The sequence below is a fragment of the Oncorhynchus clarkii genome, chromosome 24 (assembly GCF_045791955.1).
Source record: "Oncorhynchus clarkii lewisi isolate Uvic-CL-2024 chromosome 24, UVic_Ocla_1.0, whole genome shotgun sequence".
NCBI lineage: Eukaryota > Metazoa > Chordata > Actinopteri > Salmoniformes > Salmonidae > Oncorhynchus > Oncorhynchus clarkii.
In genome coordinates this window covers 7,476,270-7,493,955 of record NC_092170.1, presented here as the reverse complement: position 1 = coordinate 7,493,955, position 17,686 = coordinate 7,476,270, and the positions used below count along the sequence as shown (strand labels likewise).

Here is a 17,686-nt window from a genome sequence, read left to right as displayed (position 1 = left end):
CATCCTCCCTGTAGGCTTTCTCATCGCCGTTGGCGATCAGGCCTACCCCCGTTGTGTTGTCAGCAGACTTGAGTCGTGAGACAACAGGGAGTACAGGAGGGGGCTGGAAGGCCCCCTTTTTCAGGGACAGCGTGGTGGAGGTGTTGCTGTCTAGTCTCACCACCTGGGGTCAGCCAGTCAGGAAGTCCAGGATCCAGTTGCAGAAGGAGGTGTTCAGTCCCAGGATCTCGAGCTTGGTGACGAGCTTGGAGGAAACTATGGTGTAGACTGAGACAAGGAGAGGTTGAAAATGACTGTGAATATGCCTGCCACCTGTTCTGCACATTCTCTGAAACCACTCCCTGGAATATCGTCCGGCCCATGGCCTTGCGAGTGTTGACGTCGGCCTCTGCGAGTGAGATCACCCAGTCCTCTGGGACGGCGGGGGCCCTCGTGCACGGCTCTGTGTTGTTTTTGTCAAAACGTGCATAAAATGCATTGAGCTCATCTTATAGAGAGGCATCGTTGGATAGATCATACCTAGGCCTACCTTTGTAATCCATAATGGACTGTAGACACCTGCCGCATACGACTAGAGTCGGAGCCGGTATAATAGGATTCCAACTTGTTCTTATATTTTTATTTTGCCGGTTTGATGACTCTGAGGAGGTCATAACGGGACTTCAAATATGCGTTTGTGTCCTCCTCCGTAGCCTCGGGATGGCTGCGTTAGTCTGTGTGCGGTTGCTTTGTCATTTAGTTTATTACATGTCTCAGTGTTAATCCAGGGTTTTTGATTGGGAAGCAGCGAACCTTCATTGCCCGAGATGGAGGTGGTAAGCTCGTAGATGATATTGGCAGAGTCCTGAAACATATTCCAGTCAGTGCTAGCAAAGCAGTCGCGCATCAACATCATTATTATGGATTTATCCGAGTAAACGCTACTAGAAAGAAAACTCAAAACAAACAAAAATGCGGCTAGTGTACTGTTATATGTACTCTTAAATATGTATATATTGTTTTGAGCTATGATCGGGCTGAAAAATCAAGCCTGATGCTACCTGAGCTCGATAAGCCCAAATTATTGTGCCGTTATCCAATACATACAGTATGATAAGCTAAACTATACATTAAGCGCGACAGAAAAACATAAAGCCCATGGATGTATGCTCTCTTGGGTAAATACATTAAGACGTTCTAGTAATCTTCTTCTTTGAGTGTGGAATGTATTAATGTGCACCATTATATTATACTTTATTATACGGACTGGAATTAAGCACCCCTTTTAATCAATGAAGCTGGAAGAGAACATGTGATGCTGCTGGTTCATTGATTTGTGCAGGACATGCAGCCTACAAAGTTACCAATTATAGGCTAGTCAATATGAATGACATTTTAAATTATTATTTTTTTAGAATTGGTAGGCTGACACATTACCTTTCATAGTGTTTTCCCCACACGTTGTGCCTATCTATCACTTCTTCTCTCCCTATTGTGGCTTCATCCCTTTCTTGAGCTCTCACGGTTGAACGAAATACGTTTTGTTGTTCTTCTCTTTGTTATTGTAATGACATGCTTGAATAATAGGCTTTTAGCTCCAGGGGTGTTGTCATAGGGGTGGCATTGGCCCCACCTGAAATATCATTAGTGCCCCCCCCTACATTCTCACTGGGTCAGAGCTATTAGCGTAGTGGGAAACTGGAACCTTTATTTAAGTCAGCTAAGAAAAAAAGTATTATTTACAATGACAGCCTAGGAACAGTGGGTTAATTGCCTTGTTCCGGGGCAGAACGACAGATTTTTACATTATCAGCTCGGGGATTAGATCTAGCAACCTTTCGGTTTTTGGACCAGCACTCTAACCAGTAGGCTACCTTGTGCCCTGTTGATGATGACAAAGCGTGGACAAGTTGAGAGCACAAACAAGTTGAGAGCGTGGGACATATTGGTTGTGGGAAGACAGATGAACTCCACCAAATGTATCTTACTGTGTGAATGAAATTGTCATGCTTGGATTGTTTCAACGTTTCTTAGAGAGATATGAATTTCGAAATGTTTTATTGTACTGTAAGTGCTATGGATATAATGTTACACTGTTCGTCAAACAGTAGACAGTCAGTATGGATTGTAAGTAGGACATATAGAAAATAAAGTGAATATTAAATAAAAAATAGGAACAACAAATAGTGACCACCCTGTGTGGTGGTGTTGCTTCAGGTTCAGAGTAGATACATACTGTTACCCCCCCCCCCCCTCATCCACCCTCAAGCTCATGCATGTAAGATAATGCATACTCATGCAGGCAAAAAATATATAAAATACACACAGTCATTTATACATGCCTGAAAAAATCTGACTTGCCATGTGCTTGTGCATACAGTTGCAACCGTTGGAGTGGTGTGCCCCTTTGCACAAGGATGGATGGGCCCAATATCTAGTCCTGGCTGATGGAACTCGGATACCTCCCCCCATACACATACACACTAGTCCCCGACAGAAAACCTTCACACCAGACACCTCTGTGCAGTCAGTCTGTTTTGAATTGATATGCTGCCAGGATAATATTGTGCCCCCTCTCTGCCTTTCACAAATAATTTAGCAAATATAAGGTGACAAAGGCTATGTTGCATATGTGGTAAGGATCACACTTTTTTGAGTGCCTTGTTAGGGTGATGATGAAATAGATGAATAGAGACCCTTAATATATTGCAATTATGACTTGAATAAATGTATAAGTTTAAATCATCAATGAGGAATACCTAAACATTGCATAAAGTGGAAATCTTACTAATTTCTGAAGGTAAATGCTTAATTATCTTCGCCACTAGAGGGCAGCACCTCTGCAATAAACCAGGGGGTTGTAGAGTGAGCAAATTGCACTGTGAATGTGAATACATGTATCGGTCTAGGTCCATATATTTATAATGCATATTATCACAAGGTGTATTGTTGAAGACAGTGCATTAGAATCCTCTTATGGATTACAGATGGGACATTTTGCAGTGGTTTTTCAGTTACTCTCTTCGATGCTTATAACTCAGACAAATGCAAACACCCATCTCTGCTACACCTCCTCCTCGTGGTAAACAATTCTACTGAAAGCCTCTACACCCCCCCCCCCCCCCCCCCCCTTCTCGTAGTCCCCAATAAATCTGCTCCCTGGACCTGTGACTCCTCAATGGACTTGCAAATCTCCCTCCCCTGCCTCAGTCCATTTCCATGGGCTAGCATTAGCATACAGATGTTAGTGAGAAAGAGAGAGAGCAGTCTCACAAAAGCCCCATGCCTTTTCATGTCTTGCAGTAACCCCCTCCACCCCAATTTTTTTCAATAGAACGGCCAATCGCTATTGTCTGGGATTATTCAGCAGTGGGATGTTCTCAGTCTGCTAACACCAGAATGCCAGAACAAAGCCAAACAATACACACATAAAACCCAACTTCTGTTCCCTTCTGTGTTTGTGAGTGTCCAAATAAAATAAAATTGTTGTATCATGTTCTCATTTTGTGCGGAGAGCCATTCTTGTTCAATCTCCATTACAAACATTACATCCTAATATTTTCCCCTCTTAGAAAGCATACATAATTGTAAAACGTATGTTTTCGTATGTTATTGTCACTTTTTCTAAGATGAGTAATAATATCACTTTATTGCTTAACAGTGATGGTATGAAGTGCAGTGTGCCTCTAAGTGAAACAAGTCAGTGAGGCCGTGATTTCCAACAGAGTTTTATTTTGAACCAAACAGGTAAAAATATATTAAGATAGAGACAGGGATTCATATCCCATAGAATGTAAACAATACACTTAAATTATATAGAAACCAACAAAACCGAAAGTATCATTTTTGCTCTGAAAAACAAAATAAATAAGTTTTAATTTAACAAATGCAAAGCCTTGTTTGTTTTTCCATCACAGTTAAGGCTAATAGTAAAGACAATTACAGTCCTTTCTCGCGGCAAATGAGCTACAAAAAAAACACTCTTGGCGCACAAAAGACACGTTCCTTGTAAGATAAAATACAAATAGTAATTCATGCCACTTTGTCTAATAACAGTTAGTGTGCAAGAGGCCAACATGTTGACGTAACGCATATTACTCATACATTGCCTACGTTATTAGCATGTAACGCCACAAATCATGTTTATAATAGGATATAAACAAGTTACACAATTGTGTATGAGAATCTTGTCTCGCCGAGTAAGCAAAACTGGATGAATATATCAGGAGCTTGAACTTGAATGTTGAAACGTTGAACCCAGACTAAACGCTGAAAAGCACTTGTTGGGTAAGAACATGTGACTTATTATGCCCGGTGAGGGCAATACGTGTATTTACTGATTGAACAAGGTAGCTTGTAACACAAGTATTGCTTTCACTGGCACAAGGAGATGCTGGTGGACATGGTCCTGGCAGTGTCTACACTCAAGCAATTCAAAGTTCTAAAACTACATGATAGCTCAAACAAAGCGAAGAGTGAAGCACATTCTTCTGCATCATATACAAATGCATAACACAATCGTAAACAAACTCTGCAAAACATACAAAATAAATAAATATCCAAAAAGCCCTATGGTTAGACTACTTGATAATACTGTCAATTAGTCGCCTTTACTAAAGGCTACATTTTGTTTACGGTAGGCCTAGCTACATTTTGGGATACGTTTCAACATTTACTCTGCCTACAAGACAAGGTACTATGTTCAGCTTTGGTTACACACTAAAAGGGCAAGGCTATAAGAAGAACCATTGAAGTTGTAAAAAGCACACGTGTAGACAATAGTTTTGTCCCTATACCGAGCCCAAAATGATCATTACCTGCATGCTTTTGTTTTCCCGAAATGGGTACAGAAAATTCCTCAACAGAACTCTCAGCAAAGACATCACGGATACTGTAAAGCTAGTTGAGCCACCCATAGTAGCTAATACGGGTATACAACAGTATACATGGACGTTATGATATATTGTTTTAAATATGTCGGCTATAGCTTTAAAACATTGGGCAGAACTCCTGCTATGATGAGACAGTAATATGCAGTCAGATGGGTCAGTCATCTGAGACAGAGAGGCGGCTAAAGATGGGGAGACGTCTGCCCTCAAGTCCAGGGGACTCACAACCACTCAGGCTACTGGAGCTGGTGTAGCCTTCCTGGTCGGAGAGAGAGTCAGGTGAAGCACACCGCTGCAGAGCAGGCAGTCCGGTGAATGAGAAGGCATTGCGGTGAGAGTTCTGTGCGGCTGACTTTTGCGCACAGACAGTTTGGCACTTAGAGTCAGTGATAGCATAAAAGTGAGGGTTGTTATTAATCTGGTCGTTTCCGCAGTCAGACGAGAACGGATAGTTGTGCTTCAGTGTAGCAAGTTCTGGAAACAATGGGGACAGCAGTTCTGGACTACCTGTGGAGGGCGGGGATGATACCGAGGAAGCCCTAGAGAACAGCATGGGCTCTGGAACGGGATGGAATCCGGTCAGTGCTCGGGGAGAGGAGAAACCAGCGAAACTGATGCTGTGACGCAGCAGCTGTGGGCGTTCTCTTATCTTTAGTCGCTGAGGTGGCGTTCCTCCATCGGGCCCGAGCTGCTCGTCCGCGTTATGGATGAAATGACATCGCGCGCCGTAGGGGCAAAAGCCAATGGTGTGGAACGTGCGGCATGGCTCGGTTTTGTACTTTGGGTGCCTGCTCAAGCCACGCTGCTCATCCATGCCGTGGGCAAACTGACACTTGGCTCCGTATTTGCAGGTGCCACTCTCCTCGTAAGTGCGGCACATTTCGGTTTTGTACCGGGTGGAGATGGGAGGGGAGGGGGCGAGGGACTTTGGAGATGACAGGGAGCATGTGCTGATACTTAGACCGGGTGGGGGCATCAGAGGAGGGGTGGTGGGGAGCTGCTGCTCGCTGGACCCGAAGCTGCCAACATGGCCCTCTATCATACTGATCGAACGGTCTACACGGAATGGGATGCTGTTGAGAGAGGAGCGGGGCAACTGTTGCTGGTGTTTCAGGCTCCACTGCTGGTTAGCAGTGTTAGTAAGGGCCCAGCAGGCTGGCTCGCCAATTGGGTCCACAATGCTGCTGTTAAACTTTGAGTTGGGCAGGGTGACCGGGCATAGTGAGTGTCTGCGCTGAAATCCCACAATGCGCTGCATCTGCGTGGTGGCTGGTGCGCCATCTGGCATGTCCAGACCACGGAAATTCTATAACACAAGAGAGGAATGAAGTCACATTCCAAGACCGGGGATTCAAGCCATGGTCAAGATAATACAATGTACATATATGCTGGACCAAATAAACTGTAAACTGCAAGCAAACACAATAGCCCGGAAGTTGACTATAATGCGTTTGGCAGGGAATGAATAACAGATGGATACCGTTACGCACGTGAATGAGAAAGTTTGAAGCCTTTTCTTTTTAGGCAAAACTGATTAAAAGATGCACATACAAATCCAAGTTAAAATGATACAATTGTGTATTTGATTATTTACCATTTTAAAATGCACAGTATAACTTTCAGACATATCCTACATAGCCTAACGTATTAATACACATGTAAAAACGTATTCTTACCTTGCAGAACTCATCCTCCAGTTCCAAAAACGGCGTTAGGAAGTCGGACGGCATTGTGCTTATGCCTCTGGCAGGTTATCCCACTTCACAGTAGAGTGTGTTCTGTGTTGGTGCAGGAAGACGCTCTAATCAAGCGCTTCTGAAGTTTCTCAGGCATCTGTTGGAATCCCAATAAATAGTTGAGGAGGCCTAGCTCCACCCACATTGTGGTGACAAGGCGTGTCTTGCGTGGAGGGGACTCCTCTTGAGTTGTAGTAGTAGGCTTCTCTCCCCCCATTCACTTTTGATATTCTAATGCGGAAACATGAAACAAACATGTCGAAGTTGAACATATGCATCTCCTATACCCCATAACTCACAGTTTAAACCTAATTCCAAAAAGCCACAGATTTGTACTAGCGGTCTATTATTGGGGTTAGTTATGTTGGTATAAATAAATTGATATATGCTATTCATGAATTCATTATAAGCCACTCTGATGTGGCTGTAAGTCATGGGAAAGTGAAGCATCAATAGAATTATTGGTTGGTTTTGATTGAATGTGACTGCTGCAGCATGCAATCACTTTCATCTCTTCCAACCATTGAACTGTGGGCCATTATGGTCTAATATAATATGGGGATGTATTTTGTGGCTTGCTTGGCATGTCAAAAGCCCAGATTTGAATATGAAACCATATCTGCAGGAGAGAGGAAGTCTACAATGCCCTTCACCCATGATGTTATTTCAGGTATTCAGTTGTAAATGGATGCCATAACACAAGCACAAACCACAACAAGTGCCCCACCCTTAACACAAAGGCCCTGCTGTCAAACGGTATTGTTTGAGTATATCGGGGAGGGGTTGGGGTGAGGGGGAGGAAGCAGTTGAACTGTTGGGATTTGGAAATAAAGGGATGGGAGTACTGTTTTTACTGTTTACAGGAAGATCGAGGGCAGATGACACACACACATTCACCTGTCTGGCAGACAACAGAGGTGGTTGTATGAAATGCAATGTGCTCCCTAACTATCCAAACCCCGGTGACTGACTACAGGCTTATGTCCTCTTTTTCTAAACCTTATGCACAGAACAGAACACAGTCTACCAGAGACCTTGGAGAAAAGTCCAACTAGACAGGTTTGTTATGTTCACAGTAGGTGGGAGAGCATACTCAAACGTTTAAAAGATAGTGAAGGCAAATCCAAGGGCAAATTCTTACAAAGGATGGGAAAAGCTTACAAACTCCAACACTTTGAACGGCAACTTAATTAATTTGGTGTTTAGTTCACTACAGATGTACGACCTTCATTTGATCACCCTTTTGCAGGAGAACTTTCCCGCAGTGCAGGAATCCCATTTACAACTTGTTGTGTCTTTGATGTTTAAAAGGCCATTTTGACATTTCAGACTTGATGTTTCCTTTCGAAAAATGTATCAAACCCTACCAAAAAATATGACCATTAATTTGAATCCACATAATAATCCACGTTTCCTGTTGCTGCAGGAATATTTTCCTGCTCGAGAAAACTACCTCAAATGAAGATCCTACATCTGTATGTCTCCTGATCTGTCATTGCATGAACGTAAGCCTCTCTCTCCCTCCCTACCTGACATTTGATGATGCATTTGATGGTGCGGACTGAAAACAACCCTAACACCTACATCATTATGCATAGTGCCCGAGTAAAAACATCTAAAACGCTCTGTAAACATTTACGTAGAGACTTTCGGTCAGCAGACAGCACTGTCCCTTTAAACCACTACGATGCCTTATCGTCAACAGTAGAGTCAACACTTCATACCATTCTGTAAGAATGGAGATAGGGCCCAGCAAAAAAAGTCTGCTATCCCACGATGACACTTGTCGTTTCGAAGGTGATAAGGAGGAGGGTTGTTTAATTAGGGCATGAAAAGACAAGCAACTGAATCCAGGGTTGCTGTTTGTCGAGTCACAGTGTCGGTAAACCAGATTAAAGTCTATCTACACAATGAAGAGACCGTGTCAATTGTCTTTAGCGACAACAGTGAGAGAAAAAACTCACTATACTGCCAGGTGACAGTATATTTCTGTTTTAGGGACTGTCTCGTGAGGGAGTCTGATTCATAGTACTATAGGCTCATTTTAAATGCCATTTTATAGCTTTATCTCATGTCGGTATCTGTCTACTAGACATTGTGCACTCTACCACTCTCCTGACACGGTTTATTTTATCTCGTGTTGTTTTTGTGAGGCTGTGGAGGTGGAGGGAAAGATGCAGGGGCATCCATAGCCTCCCAGACAGAGAGAAAAGAGACAAGGATGGGCCAACTCTGAAAAGTGACAATTATCAAGGCACAATCAATGTCCTCCTGGAGGATGGTTCCACCAATTATGCTTGAGCGATGGTGCTCACTGGGGCAACAATGGGATTATGCAGATGCCGGCTTGGACCTTCTCCCTCTGATTGGCCCTGCTGTATGTGAGCCAAACCAGCAGGCCTCTGTCACAGATTCCTGTGCATGGATCTATAGTGGTGGATGGAGGAAAAGGGCCTTGTTAATGATTAGACAATCAGGTCACAATGGCAGAGCCATCACAGAAGAGGGGGTGCAATAGCTGTTAAAGTAAGCATCACATAAATGTCTCACATTTGCCTTTGACCCTCAATGGGTACGTCTCAGCTTCTTTTTTTGGTGTCTGACTCCTAGGACCTTTTTTGTCTTAGTAAAGCAGCCCACTGATGTGTCTCCAAGCTGCTATACAATAGGCATACTCTAATGCAAAGCCGCAGCAACATTTTACCAGTAAAATGTTGTGTTTTCTCCAGTAATTATTTATGACATTTATGACCGTGGTGAGTGTTCCATGAGAATTAAAGTCGGGGCACAGTTAAATAACTGCGATGCTCAGTGGTTGCCCTGCAGCGTTTGTGGTCAGTTGCTGTAGCTGTTTGGTCTTAGCCCTTATCTGCCCACAATCATGACTGGTTGATGTATTGGTTTTCTTGCAGGAAGGAATGACTTAGAAACTGATTCCGTTGTGCGGTGGCTGTTACATAACCCACTGCCTGGCTATCAGGGCTGGGAGAGGTAAACGGTAGCAGTGAGGTTTTGGACCTGAACAGGACCCACTCCCCACAGGAGATGAAAACAAGTGGGGAAAGCCTGATGGGCAGTTTTATACAGGCAATACAGTTAACTGATTCTGTGAATTGGTTTTCAAACTTTAGCAGTTGTGGGCGACAGAGAACGGTCACATTGCAAAAGAGAAACGGTTGAAACTATAAATAAAATGGTTTGATGACAGGGAGACATCTTGGCACATGTTGTCTTGACATGCAACTTCTCATTACACATAATATAATCTTGTTGTTTTGACATGATTCTGTAAATTTAAAACATGTTTAAATAACATCATTGTATATGATGATAATGAAGAAATGGTTAAAAAGTCTAGCATTACTAGCTAGCTTTCTTGTTGTTACAAAGGGAAGCCTTTTACTGCTTGTGTCTGAGATGTCATCCACGGTGTCATTTATTAGTAATGCACAAACTATCCTGCTGCCCTTCCCTTTCCTTCTCCCTCTCCTCCTTTTTCTTCCCCCTTTCACTGGAGCTTCCAGTCCCCCCCTTGACAGCCCCAGAGCCTCTGTTGGAGCTCCAAACCCCGCGCCCACAGCCTTCGCCCCCCAAACAACCCGGACCTGCCCTCATTGTGCGGTCCTCACAAGAGGCCCTTTGTTGTGGCCCTACATATGCCAGGCCAGAAATACGCTATGCGGCTCAGATAAACATGTCCCTGGCAGTGGCCTGGCTGTTAACACGTCTGGAGCTCTGGAGGGCCAGGCGGGATGGGGAAGGAGGACCATGCCTGGGCTCAGATGCCGGCCCGGCCCGAGAGATAGCTCACCTTCTCAGCACAGTCAATAGCGACAGGAACAGGTGCATATACCTGTAGGATGAGGGCTCTTTCCTGTGTGTAAAGTCCTCGGAGATGTGTCCCTGTCTGTGTTGTTCTGGGGGACAGATAACGTGAGGTTCCCACAGACATCCGCTCAAGGACAAACAAGCCCCTCATTTAACGCAGTCGCACAGTTTCACAGCAAACAGTCAGACACTCACACACAGGTGAAGGATTATCTCATAGAAACAACAATGTCAACAGAGCAGCAACATTGTAAAACACCCTGACGTTGTTGGAGGTTCCCTATTTAACATGTGTCAGGGATGTCCAGAACACATAGACAGACAGGAACTTCCCTGGAATTGACTTCCCTGTCTGGGTCCCTATTCTCTTCTGTGTACATTCACACATGTGTTTGGTTTCTGGATGCACTAGGTTTGGGTATGCTCCATGGTACATTTGAAAGGGGAACCAATGGCAACATTGAGGTTAGGTCAGAGAGAGCATCAGGCGGTACGTTAAACCTCTTGTTAGTGTAAGAACTTAACTCCTTTAACCAGAGAGATAACCCCTGTCTACTACATGTGTGGGTGTTACATTTTAAGCTTAGCCAATGTGAACTAGTATCTGCCCCAACATGTTGACTTTGAGAAGACCCAAACAAACCAGTGATAAACTTTGAGTTGGGGGAGTATTACTGCACCACAAGTTATGTGTTACTCCCTCTACTGGTATTGATAACCACTTATCAATAGCATCTTATGTGCGCCAAGCATCCCTTTAGATGGAAGCCTCCATTAAATTATTGGATGTAAGAAGTGTATTAGACTCAGAATGGCAAGTCCACCCTAGGGAAACAATATGGAGATACTGGTAAGGGAGTAGGGGTTTGCATGACACCATGCATATGCACATTTTTAGGCAATAGATGGGCCACACTGACGATTTAGCGTAGCGAACCCTTCCTGAGCTTTCCGTACCTGGCCTTTCTCATGGATTGTGTGTCAATTAGGGCATTTCCATATTCAGGTGGACTTGAATGGATGTGAATGGCTCTGTTTGCATAGGTAGTGCCTATTGTTGTCACCCAGTGTTGCGTGGTGGTCCCAGTAGGGATCACAGAAGGCTATCTCACTCTATGCACTGTATGTAAGCATGGGCATATGTGGGATTTAACAGCAATGCATAGAAGGTAAATTGTGAAATAATTAGTGTTATCCCTACACCGCAAAACAAACTCTCCTACAAATATTTCCTGGCAGTCAATAGGCTAGAATTTTTGACAGCCCCTTATTGTTAAGGGAAGTCCCTCCCCTCCAAATATGTAAATGTAACTAGTACATTGCAGTCATTATTGTAACTTAAGGTATAAAAACAGTTACTAAACATGCAAATATTTTATTTTGAGGTTTCAGATGGGGGTCCTCCTCGTATCAGTGTTTTAGTGGTGTGTTAAAAATGACAAAGGCACTGAACTTTGATGATCAGCAAATGGGGTGACAATCATGTGCCAATGGTATGTGTGAACCCTTGCACAGAGTCATCCTACTATCGTCCTGTGCTTTGTGGTATGTTGTCAATTTGAAACGTTATATTATAATATTAATATTATTGAATATTATGTTGTATCATGTTTTTTTTTACACATTAACATCTAGAACTGGATCAACCGATTTATTCAACAGTCCACTCAATCATAGAACCCTGTCACACTTTTCACACCACAAACATACAGCAGGGTGACGTTTATTGTCATGAGTCTTGTCCTGGAGGCAGAACTGAGTGATTTTCCCTTCGATAGGCAAGCTGCAAAGTCACAATTGGCTGCTGTATATTATAAAGTTCATGAAAGCAAACATTTGTTTTTTGGTCTTAACTTATGGTTAGGGCTAGACGTTATGGTTAGCAGTGTGGTTAAGGTTAGGTTTGTGGCTGTGCCCGCTAGTGACCACTCTGCAGAGCTGCATCCAAAACAAGATTCATAACAAAAAAACTCTCACCTGCTAACATACAGTAACACACTGACCTTTGATGATGTGAAGCCCTACAAAGCTCCTCTGGCTTTTGCTACACAACACTACCCTTCTTCCATCTCGCTCTCCTTTTTCTCTCCTATTCTCTAGGCCTTCTTTCACAGTTCCCCAGATTCTTTACTTTCAGCCCCCCTTCATCCACTCCACTTCCTAAAGTGTTTTCCAACCCCCCACCATTAAGAATAATGACAGCCCCTCCCATCACAGTAGCCCTAGCTTCCTCTATTTCCAGTAAAAGCGTGACAAGGCACTGTGGAATGTGTTTGGACAAGAGCCGAGGAGCTGGCTGCAAACACACGCACACACACACACACACACACACACACACACACACACACACACACACACACACACACACACACACACACACACACACACACACACACACACACACACTGCTTTCACAGAAGTTTATAGACACCAAAGTGCCAACCCTCATCCTCTCTCGTCTCTTTCCCGCCAGACCCTTTCCCGTTTCCAGGAAACATTTCCAGCCTGGCTGGACTCAGTTTGTGGGGTCTCCCTGCCGTATTCTGCTGCTTGCTGTGACACAACACTGCTGACCATGGAGGCCCGAGACGACTCTGGTTGTTTTTTACAATGTGCTTGTTGTGGTGGTGGAATTGCAGATTTGATTTAATAAAAACAAACATTTTAAATAAGCAATTGCTTTCCCACATATCTGTCTGCATTATTGAGACAAACTGTTCACTATGCAGGCATTTTTGGCACACAAATCTGTAACATCAATGTTAGCAATGGAAACACACACTCCGTAAACAGCAACACAAGGGAAACACAAGAGATCAGCCACAAGATTGGCAAAAAAATATTTTTTAATCATGCCCCTAAACCAGTAAATGTCCATCTGCACAGGGACCCTGGGTCAAACCTCCAAGCAGTTGCTTTCCGCAAGTGGTGTACTTCAGTTAAGGCACTCTGTGCTCGCTCCATTATTGACGACTGGTGCTGTCTGGAGCGCTCACACAGAGTCTGGGTTCCCTGGGTGTGAGAATCAGTGAGGTGTTGTTTGGTGCTAAAGGAGACCAGTCTCCTTCTCCTGAGCAGCTGTTGCTGTTATTCTAATGGTGGCCTGCCTCTCTGTCTGTGCCAGTCTGTTCTTTCACAGCCCTCAGCTGTTGATAGCAAGTTCCCTTTCCTGTTAAGGCCCCAAAGTGACAGGCCAGGTTTGTCAGATGGCCATGTGATGTGCTTTCGGGAGTTGGACACTGTGACTTCAGACTCAAATTGCAGACTGCCCACATGGTGCAAATCAGAGAGATTTTAGTTTGCCCTTTTAACACCACTGAGGATTTTGTTATGATGTTGATAAAGGTTACTTGATCTCTCAGTATTCTATTTGGCAGTTATACATTCACGAACAGACGCACGAGTAATCCAGCGTCATTTGGTGTCTGACTATTTGGGACATAGCAATGACCGCAAGTCAAATAAATAACAGACAACAGAATAAGGTACAACTTGCTAGCAGAGCAGTCCCCTGTGGTTTCGAAGTGACTGTATCGCAGCAGAGGCAGTTATGAATCTGCTCGTACTACTGGAGGAAACGCCTCATCTCAGGAAAAGTGCACATCTAAAATAGCATTTGGAAGTGTTCAACGGTGTCCCCTAGAGCAGGGGATCTTAAACTTTTTCAACTCGATACCCAAACGAGAAATTTACCTTCTCCGTGAGCCAAATCATCCTCCGGTTGACCCAAATTAAGAATGTGTGTGATTGTAGATTTATTCTCACAACTCACGACCCACCTCTATCATGCCCAGGGCCCACTTTGGGGCCCATAGTTTAAGAAACCCTGCCCTAAAGAGATGCTGTTCTTTACCTTTGGATGATGTCTGTGCTCTGATAAAGCCTATCTGTGTACACAGGCTACAGACCACGTCAGTGTAACCGTAGGCAGTTAGTGTAAGAACACTAACAAGCCAACCAAGGCTGTCAGAATGATGGAGTTGTGAATATTCATCATATTCACCCTAAATTGAATTAATATACAGTGCATTGTTGCCTATGAGAATTCCCGACCCCTTTTTCCTGTGTGCTAAGCATGAATCATGTATGTAGTTAGGCTGGTTAGGCTAATCCAGCATTTTCGTCATGCTAATCTTTCATGCCTCTCCTTCTCCAAACAGCACCTTGCTAGAAAGTGGGTTTAACAAATGTGAACAATGAAACCGAATAACACTGAATAACTGAATAATACTGAATTCCTTTAGATATTACATTCTGGAAGTTTAGAGAAAGCACAATCATAACTCAAACACCAAATGTAACATTTGACTGTCTGGAAGACGTGTTTAATCTTGAAGTCGTTCAAGTCAGTCGAGGCCTGAGTGCACGAGAAAGGACATGGTTGAAAAGTTATACACTGAGGGGGATTTAATTGTTATTCGATACGAAACTAATGAGAGTGCACCTGGACATACCACATTATGAAAGTTATTATTATTTTCTCTGGCTTCCGCCGAGGTGACTTCATATTTGGTTTAAAATATATCCTCCAATATGTATTTTCTTTGAAAGTCCCCGGCCGCCTGGCCCGTTGCTTGGTACTCGTTCCAAATGTTTGGAATGTCAACATTACATCCAAAGTAAAAAAACACTGGATAGAACGTGTGGGGTTAGTAAACGCGGGCTCTCGACATGTGCCAGACATTCTCAATGGCTATCCTTTTAAACACTGTGTATAACCCCCTCTCCAGGTGGGGTGGGGGAACATATTTGACTTTGGGCCTCTCTGTTTCTACCCTGGAGGCCTGCGTGTGCAGGCACCTCTAGCTGAGGCCAAGGTCAACATATTCCCTCATAGCCTTCACTGGTCCAGCCTCATAGGGCTCTGAAGGGGGCCGTACAGTGAAAAGTCAACACAGGCCGTTTACTGTTAACTTTGTCATTACTGTCCCAAAGTGGAGGGGTAAGGGGGGCACCTCGTAACTCAACACCAGTTGCAGAGCAGGGACTTTAAAGTAGGGTGGTGTGGAAGGGAAGGGGGGGTTCTTTGACCCATTTAAATGAGCTCGGCATTTGAGATTAATAGGCTAGTAAAATGATGGAGCGCCTGGCTGTGGGATAGTTTGTAAGTCCGAGTGGTTTGGGGCATATAGGGGATGGTGGTCTGTACAGTCACACGTGCCTCCTGTCAGCAGGTCCCCAGCCGCAAGCACCTGGTGACATAATTGCTGGGGGGTAGACTGAGCGCTGGACCGGGTGATGGTGCGGTCTAAGGGCTGGAGCTCTGGTCTGGTTGCTCCGCTTCACCCCCATGGCTGCCCAGACACACACAAAGGCGAGCAGACAAACATGGCTTTCTTACAGAAAACACAAGCACTTATTTTTTGTTTGTTTACATGTCCCTTTGCCAATTTTCTCAGTTTGTACGAATGAGGACATACAGTATAATCTAGCTTCGTGGACACACGATGAGAGTCGACATACTGGTAGGAGTAGTGTTTTACACAAACACACATGCAAATACATAAAAGTTAAAGGCTTAAAGACACCCTTTCTCCAATGAGTACACACACACGCACGCACGCACGCACACTCTATTTTGTCTGATTATATATTACCATTAGCCTGTCATAAATGGAGAACTTATGTTGATTTTCTGAATTGTGTCATGGAGATGTGGTGGAATGTTAGAGTAGAGGGGTTAGAGAGTGTGAAGGCTTGTGGTGCTGATATCGGGTTCCCCTCTATGCCCACTTCCATTCGCTCAAATTGATATCCACTGTGCAAGATGTTGTGGTTAGCCCAGCCGTAACTGGTGATGCCTCGGGGCAAACGGCTCCAACCACTGTCAGTTAGCTCCACAACAACATAGCTGGGAGTGGGTTAACCGCTATGTTTGTGTAGACTAGAGAGGTTTGAACACATCAAAGTCAAGTCACATAAAGCTGTTTGAGGTGATTCCAAATGAACATAAAGATGTCCTGTTACAATTACTTATAGCATAATCACTTATTTTAAATCAGACACACAGAATAATCGTTGTTTTGAGGACATCTACAAAATAGACTGACCAAACATTCTAAAATAGTATTACGCTATTTGTACAGAAGACGAGCACACCCATGACAGAACAATGCTTGCCATGACAGAAACAGGCTTGAAGTGTATAAACAGACAACAGGAATGAAGAAAATGGGATTAGTACGAGGACAGCAGAAAAGAGTGTAACATCTGAACAGAGAATTCGCTGAGTGATTACTGTGGAAGGTGGTTGGGAGCGCATTGGCCTACTGAGTGACGCCTGTTGTAGAGAGGAATACATCTGCCTCTTTCACAGCGGGAGCTGCAGCAAAGCATGGTTTTGTTCTGACACTCAACATGCCTCCGGCCAAGTTCACAGCCCTCATCCTGATCACGTTATGGTACGAGCCCGCGTGCTCTGGGTTCGACTCAGACCTTCCCTTCCCACAGTTGCCTAAGGAGATCTGCTTTTATTTGTGTGGTGTTGCACCAAGTTCCTCTATGTGCGGTCTGTGTGTAACTGCCTGTTAACTGTAGCCTGCCAACCTCAGCTCCCCCTCCTCACATACCTCCGGAGTGGAGTGGACAGCTGCTGCCTGTATGGGTGAGATTGCCCAAAAAGGAGAGATAATCAATGTTAACACTGGGCATTGATAGTATTAGACTATTCTACAAGAAAGGGTTTAAAAAAAGGGGATTCCATTTGCAATTAGATGAGACATAAACACGCTTTTGTCTGTGGTACAGCAAATAATATATTTTGTATTTCTGGTACTTGTACGGCAGAATATATTCTGGCATATGTCATGCTGTGGCGATACTGTATGTACGAGTTGTTGGATGACAACAAGGTTATGCCTCTTTTGCTTTCCTGACATGTAGCCCATGTCCAATGAAATGTGAGTGTGCTTCAGCTACAAGGTCTGTTAGCTTAACTAGCTTAACTATGGACCTTTCCCATCTGGCAAAGCAGCATTCCATATTTCAGGCTGGAACTATCAACACCAGAGCTGCTGACTGACAAGAATGAGCTCAAATATTTGATATCTGAGGTTGGGAAATGGTAGGCTACGATTGCTCCCATGGCGGACATATCTGGTGTAATGCATGACTGGCAGTAATGTGTGTAACTGTTTAATGGTTCGCACTGACATGATGTGCGCATGAAATATACTCTGTCTCTCTGAAGCACAGTATCTGAACTGCGCAATAGCAAGTGCAGTATCTGCATTTTTCACCACGTCCAAATTGTGT

At 44.0% G+C, this 17,686-nt stretch overlaps 1 protein-coding gene across 1 annotated transcript; it reads right to left on the bottom strand.

Annotated features, from left to right (window-relative positions):
- Positions 1-3,694: 3,694 nt before the first annotated feature.
- LOC139382719 (mRNA decay activator protein ZFP36L1-like) lies at positions 3,695-12,566 on the bottom strand. Its single transcript, XM_071126825.1, has 3 exons — positions 12,436-12,566; positions 6,545-6,835; positions 3,695-6,174 (listed from the first exon to the last, which is right to left on the bottom strand). Exons 2-3 carry the CDS (start codon positions 6,596-6,598, stop codon positions 5,026-5,028), a joined length of 1,203 nt encoding a protein of 400 aa, XP_070982926.1. The 5' UTR covers positions 6,599-6,835; positions 12,436-12,566; the 3' UTR covers positions 3,695-5,025.
- Between the last annotated feature and the right edge of the window lie 5,120 nt (positions 12,567-17,686).